The 6861-nt window shown below is 37.0% G+C and overlaps 1 protein-coding gene across 2 annotated transcripts; it reads right to left on the reverse strand.

Annotated features, from left to right (window-relative positions):
• Positions 1–292: 292 nt before the first annotated feature.
• On the reverse strand, positions 293–5891 carry LOC129899014 (putative metallophosphoesterase At3g03305). Of its 2 annotated transcripts, none has more exons than XM_055973769.1 (4): positions 5616–5891; positions 4074–4315; positions 1685–3235; positions 293–876 (listed from the first exon to the last, which is right to left on the reverse strand). In XM_055973769.1, exons 1-4 carry the CDS (start codon positions 5821–5823, stop codon positions 760–762), a joined length of 2118 nt encoding a protein of 705 aa, XP_055829744.1. In that variant the 5' UTR covers positions 5824–5891; the 3' UTR covers positions 293–759. The 2 variants fall into 2 exon arrangements, with proteins under 2 accessions (XP_055829744.1, XP_055829737.1); XM_055973762.1 differs by having other exon boundaries at positions 5559–5891.
• Between the last annotated feature and the right edge of the window lie 970 nt (positions 5892–6861).

Genomic DNA, 6861 nt, shown 5'->3' on the forward strand with positions numbered 1-6861 from the left:
AAAGGATGTCTTTAAACTGGATATTTAGTCAACAACTTTGACAGCCTCCCCTCAACTTTACCTTGGGTTTGTTGGGAATAACTAGGGATGTGTGAGTTATATTTCGTTCATTAAGAGATACGAAATTCTAAAAATAGAGAACCTTTGGTAAGTGTACTTTTTAACTCATCGTAATGAACCTAACACGAATTCCGATTAGTTAGACTCAATTGGCTTCAAATACCAAATGGTTATTACCAAAACAAAGAATAAAAGATGAAGGGATAACATAAAGCTTACACATGCTAATTGTTTCACCTTACCCTGCTTGGTATTTTGTTCTTCTAATGTAAAACTTGACTTATTCAATTAATGCATTTCCAATTTTGCATGTGTGAAGTTTATGTAGTAATACATTTACATGGATCTGAAGTTGTACATTGCTGCAACAAGATGCTGCATTTTTTCAAATGGTTGTAAAACTACGTAAAGATCGATTTCTTGTACCAGCATTTCAATGTCTAAAACACAGAATATTCAATGCTTCTACTAGTCTATCAACTGGAATTTGAAGCCTTCCATGTTTTCTCTTGATGACCAAGAAATTCATCTAGAACCAACCCTTTGGGCTAACCGCAATCTTTGAAGCCTTCACATGTGATCTACAACTGTTGGTGAAGCAGCAGCATTGATGCCTTCTTACTAATAAGCCGGTGTACATTTCAGTCTGATGTATTGAACTTATAGCTCTATATGTAGTTTCACCTCCGAAAATTCTACTCAAGCTCTGCTAGTTTTGTAGATGGTATAAGCTAACAGGAGAGGAATTGACATGCTATAGACAGGGAAATGGATAAATGGATTCATAGCATAAGCTTTGATAAGAGCTCTGCAGTTCTGCATCAAAAAGAAACAAAATTAGCAAGAAGCGGATTGTTCAAAAGCGAATAACAAAAAGACGGTACTCTATTCTTTGAATATGCTGATCAAGGAAAGCTTAGAATTGAAACATAATGAAATATATTATCTTGCAACGAGCTAAACGTATTCTTCTGTATGTTCTCTGGAATTAATGGACAGTTTGTTGGTATTGCAACTTACTTAGAACAATCAGGGTGTTGTGCATTCCACAAACAAAAAATAAGGAGGATATCTCATACGAGCGAAATGCTATGGTGGTTAAATAGTTTATGAATGGAAAAGATATTGACAGAATGTAAACCTCCGTTAGCTCCTGAGAACGGATGTTTTTAAGCATATTTTGTCTTCTCATGTATGTTTGACATAAAAGTGACCATACATCAGATGGCAAGAAATCACCTAGTGTGTTTGTCTCTGCTGTGATTTGAACCCGAGATCTTGTGGTGTTTGACCCACTTCATTGACCACTAGACCACACTCTTTGGTGCCATATTGAACGTTCCTCTTTTATCTATGTGAAAGTACTTCCCATAATTGGGAAAAGATCTGGCTTGGTTATATGAAGGATATACGTGATGTCAAATGTGTTCCAAAAAGATGGAGCAGTAATCCACATTGAAACATGTCAATAACCACTAAGTGAAAAGTCGGTATGGCCTATGGGAATTTGGAAAGGCAACAATCCTCCAGTGTTTAAAGAAGGAAAACAAGCATTTTGTTTAAGAAGAAAGGCACTTTAAATCAGAGTAAACATGGACATCAAACAGATGAGTTGAAAACTTACCAAGAAATGCTTCCAACAAATCACTGTAGACATTAACAGGAGCATTTTCCTAATCCATCGCCTATGGAATGTCAGCGTCTTAGTTCTTCCACTGGTAGGTGCAGATACATTATTCTTCACCAAATAATCATCTTCTTTTTTTGCAGAAAGAGCTCGAAGATGATATTGAAATATTGCCCTCTCAGCCACTAATGCTCCAATCACAATAATTGTAGGCAACACTACAAAGTAAAGATGAGGAAGAACTACCACCATTATATCTGGAAATCCATGAAAGTCTAGCTTTGCCCTCTCGTTCAATCTCAACACCCAACCCCTGTAGGTCATGTATCCCCTTTCTCCTCCTTCGGTGAAAACTTGGCCAGAAAGCCAAGGACATAATATGAGGTAAAACAAGTAAATAATTATTGAGAACCATACAAGTGGAAGATTGTATAGCTCTGATAGAATCCATGCCACACAAGTTACCAGTCCTTTATTTCCAACTGAGTTCTTATAAGTATACTGTTTCCTAAAATATACAAAGATAGCTTTTGGAAAGACGAGGATGGGAAGAGTTAACAGATAGAAGGCCCATAGTATTGGGTAATATAAAGCCTCCCACTGACAACCCATTACCATAAACTCTTTCCAATTCCATGAAAGCCTAGCACGAAGACCGCCAACAGAAAATGGCCTTAGTTCAGTCAAAGTTGATCTGCCTCCAGTATCAACTGCTTCTATTTGCAACAAAAATCTATCAGGAGATGGATCTTCAAAGGCATTAAAATTCCACGGACATGTGTAAAGGTTCCCCCTAGATGTAGAATCCTCATTTCTTTTCATAGGAGTTTCCAACACTGTAACGAGATTTCCAGGCCTTGAATCATATATCCTAGCCACAACTGATACAACTGAAGAAGAAGAAAATACGAGAGCCCTGATACTGTTTAAGTTCAAGGACTCCATCTTGCACTTGTGAAACGATCTCTCCAAAGTAAAGCGAGAGTCCAGAGGAAATGTTGGCAATATAATAACATCCTTAGCTCCCAACCTGAAGTCAATATCAACAAAAGACATCCATCCTCTGTCGATAGACAATATACGCATTGCTCTACTTTTCCTCCAGTCGCCCATTTCCCACTCCCAGAACTCTTTAAATTCAGTAGCCCCATCTGAACAAGTTTTTGAATTATTCGGAAGTGATCCATGTCCATTCAACTGGAGAAGATGTTTAGAGTACAAGGGATGTTGATTTGACTCATGATGCCTCTTTAAATTCTTACCGAACTTTGTATGCAGATGCCCACATAAGTAAGCTGACAAATTATGCGTCAGAAATGTATCTTTTAGGGTTCTTCCAGAATGTGATGCTGCAGAAAATGAAAGTGGGAAATGCCCATAAGCAATCTTGATAACAGATTTGGCGGGTCGAGAATCTAGTAGTGAGAACTCAGAGCTTATTTCATCTAATAGTTGATCAGTGGGATGACCAAATAGATTGGTTGGGCCCCGCAGACCTAAAGACGTAACGCTGTCAAATCCAAGGAACTGAATACTGCGTTCACCAGTCTGGATCATAGAGCACATGCTTTAAAGAATGATAAAATGCTGATAATAGAAAGAATTACATAAACACATGCTAGAATCAATCCAGAAACTCAAAATTCAATCTTGCTAGTGCTCAAGGAAAAACATACATGATTATATGTTACTAAAAGGCTTTTAGAATCAAACAATGTTTCGAGAAGAACTGCGGAACAAGCAAGCTACAGATAACAGCGATTAGTCATCATAAGAGGTCAAGGCTTATAGCAGAGTATGATGTATTAGGTGGATAAGCTCAAAATATTTCATTACAAAGTTTCTGATGTTTGCGATTGAAGCTTAGCTGATTGATTTATATTAAAGTTAAGTGATGATTCACCCTTCATTCTGAAGGCTATGGGTGTCTAAATGATGATAACATTGCCAATAATTACATCGATAGCGTCATTCTTGTTTTGGAAAAAATTACATTAATAATGGTTACATTAAGAAGAGGAGAAAATTCCAACATGCAGAATCAAAGAATTAGAAAAGAAATTGGCTCAAACTTTTAAAATAGAACTCAATTGATTGTTAAGATTTTCCTTTATATAATTTGTGATAAATACCAAAATAAAATTCATAAATATTGTATAGACAGATATGCTTCCGTACATGGATTTTACCTCTTCCCCATTGCCCATGTTACAATTTTACACTACATTTATCCTCGTCTAAGAAAATTCTCAAGCCTCTTTTGAACACCTTTGGTTTCCCTTCCATATTAGTTTCATTTGAAAGGGCACTATACTGGCAGCTTGAATGATAAAGAAAAAAGAGTGTATAGAACAAAAGAAGCTAACAGATATGATCTATAACAGACCTGAATAGTGACACTATTGACCAGTCCACTTCTTTTTAGCTGCCCATTAATGCTATACTTCGAGTAAAAATCAAATGAACCACCAATGGCCGGTACACCAAAAATATCATGATTTCCTCGGAGATCATAAAACACGTTTTTCTTCAGTCCACTCCTTTTAATGACATCATCCAGGACTTTCTGGTATTCCAACCACTCCTCTTCATCTTGCTTCATTGTTAGTAAATCCTTGCTCTTTCCATCTGGTGACAATAGAAATTATCAGTCGTATACTAGCAAAGATCATTGAGATATCTTATGCTTTGACAAATACTTTATTCAATTATGTATAGCAATCAACTTGTGGAAACGCACTACATCTAACAATCATCTGAACAATTTACAGGTGACTTAGTGGTCAACAAAATGAACCATGACATGAAAACATCAGAGAGATACCTTAAACGACAGTTCAGAAACTTTAACCAGTGGCACTGATCTCAATTATGACTAAATCTTGAACCAAGAATAATCAAAATAAAGCTTTTGCTTGCAGAACTTCACCTTAAATTCTTAAATTACCTTGTGTGATAATTGACATGGTACCGGATACAGAGGAGATAAAACAAAACTAAGCTACTTTTGCAACTAAACCATAGTCATGTATGATCACATCTTGAAAACATTACTGCCTTGTAAAACTGAGCATCACATGCATGCTATAGCTTTCACTAATGCGATAATGTGTGGTCCTTCAACAAGAAAAGAACCATGCAGAACTATGTTCTTTACTTTTTTGTATTTTTCAGTCAATTTTCTTTCTTCTTTACTTCACATTGATAAAGATTCATCTTTTTCTCCCGAAAACTAACATTTTAACGTCCGCTCCAACCCCCTTCCACCCCAATCAAATCCCACCAACCTCATTTCCCCAACCCAATAGCTTCAAGAAACAAAAAGGACATTTTCTTTGAAACCTCTTTTCCTTAATTTTCCACACAAATGCCTCCAGCATCAACAAAGTTGTTGTATAAGCTAGTGTTTGGCTACAGATTTTGGGAGTAGATTTTGAAAATTTATCTTCAAATATCCGTTTGACCATGAAATTTGATCGACTTCAAATATTTTCATTGGATTCCACTAACAAAATTTCAAATTCTTTCCAAGTAAAATGCATGTCCAAACACAACTTCAAAAACTCAAACTTTCAAGTTTCAACTTCAAAATCTATAGCCAAACAACAGCTAATAATTCTACCCATAAAACCCACCAATCACATTCTCCAACCCAACATTTCCAAGAAACATAAAAAAGAACACATTTTTAGTTCCCCTTTTCCTTAATTTTCCACTAAAATGCCTCCATAACCATTTTCCTTCATCAAAAAGTTCTTTTCAAAGAACCCCACAAATCCAACAGAAAGTAAGACCAACAAATTCAAAAGAAAAAAAGGAAATAAACAACATAACAAAAATTTGGGGTCAAACAAAAAAAGTAGATTATTACCAGTAAGATCACCAGTAATGAAGACCAATGAAGGATTGATCATCGAAAGAGTAATACCCATAATTTTTTCGAAGCTAAGAGCACGTTCAGGATGATGAACACTGAAATGAAGATCAGATAACTGAACCACCCATGCTACATCTTCTGGTCCTTTTTCCAATTCTATTACATCTCTTTCTTTATTGTAAAATCCAGCTGAAATGTAATGAAATTTCATCAAGAAAATGAATATCAAGGAGAAAATACATAGTTTTAGAATACCCATTTCTCCTTTTCTTCAACTTCTTCTTCTTTGCTGATTCTTGTTGTTGCTCTTTTAGGTGCAAAGAGATCGAGGAATGGCAGAGTAACGGGTCGGGTCGGGTCGGGTCAGGTCAAACTAGTATTAGGCCAATGAAATGTAGTGTAATGGGCTTATTATGGACAGAGAAATGGGTCGAGTCACAGTAGTTAGGCCCAAAATGAAATGTAGTGAATAAAGACCTTGGGAACAACTACAGTAACCCCGACATGCCTTCTACGGCATTTAGAAACATTTTAGGAGCGACGCAATAGGAATTAGGCAATTTTACCAGTTTTTTGTGTGTGTTGGCCCACAATTTTTTTAGGTGTCGAGGGTCCGAATTGAATTTTCATGGATTCTTCTTTAGTAGCATCCGTAACGACCCGGGGAAAGACTCCAGTAGTTGCGGCGAGGCTTCTACAACATTTAGGAGGATTTAAGGGCGACGCAACACGAATTAGGCGATTTTGCCAATTTTTCGTGTGTGTTAGCCACGAATTTTTTAGGTGTCGGAGGTCCGGATTGAATTTTTTTGTATTCTTCTTTAGTAGCGTGCATAACGACCTGGGGAACGATTCCAGTAGCCCCGACAAGGCCTCTATGGCGTTTAAGAGCATTTTAGAGGCGACATAACAAGAATTATGCGATTTTGCCAATTTTTTGTGTGCTAGCCCACAAATTTTTTAGGTGTGGGGGTCGAGGTTGAATTTTCTTAGATTCTTCTTTACTAGCATCCGTAACGACCTTGGAAATGACTCCAGTACTCCCGGAGGGGCTTCTACGGCATTTAGGACCATTTTAGGGGCTTTGCCAGTTTTTCGTATGTGTTAGCCTACAAATTTTTTAGGTGTGGGGGTCCAGGTCAATTTTTCTTGAATTTTTTTTAGTAGTGTCCGTAACGACCTGGAGATCGACTACAGTAGTTCCGGTGGGGCTTCTACGACGTTTAGGACCATTTTAGGGGCGACGGACAAGAATTAAGTGATTTTGTCAATTTTTCGTATGTGTTAGCCTACAATT

The sequence above is a fragment of the Solanum dulcamara genome, chromosome 1, assembly GCF_947179165.1.
Source record: "Solanum dulcamara chromosome 1, daSolDulc1.2, whole genome shotgun sequence".
Taxonomy (NCBI): domain Eukaryota; kingdom Viridiplantae; phylum Streptophyta; class Magnoliopsida; order Solanales; family Solanaceae; genus Solanum; species Solanum dulcamara.

Excerpts from the sequence above, each read along its gene's own strand:
- LOC129899014 (XM_055973762.1), bottom strand. The coding sequence starts at position 5,823 with ATGGGTATTCTAAAACTATGTATTTTCTCCTTGATATTCATTTTCTTG. Across the intron at positions 4,316-5,558 it reads CATTACTGGTGATCTTACTG|ATGGAAAGAGCAAGGATTTA; the intron begins GTAATAATCTAC and ends TATTGTCACCAG. Across the intron at positions 877-1,684 it reads TTTGTTGGAAGCATTTCTTG|AACTGCAGAGCTCTTATCAA; the intron begins GTAAGTTTTCAA and ends TTTTTGATGCAG.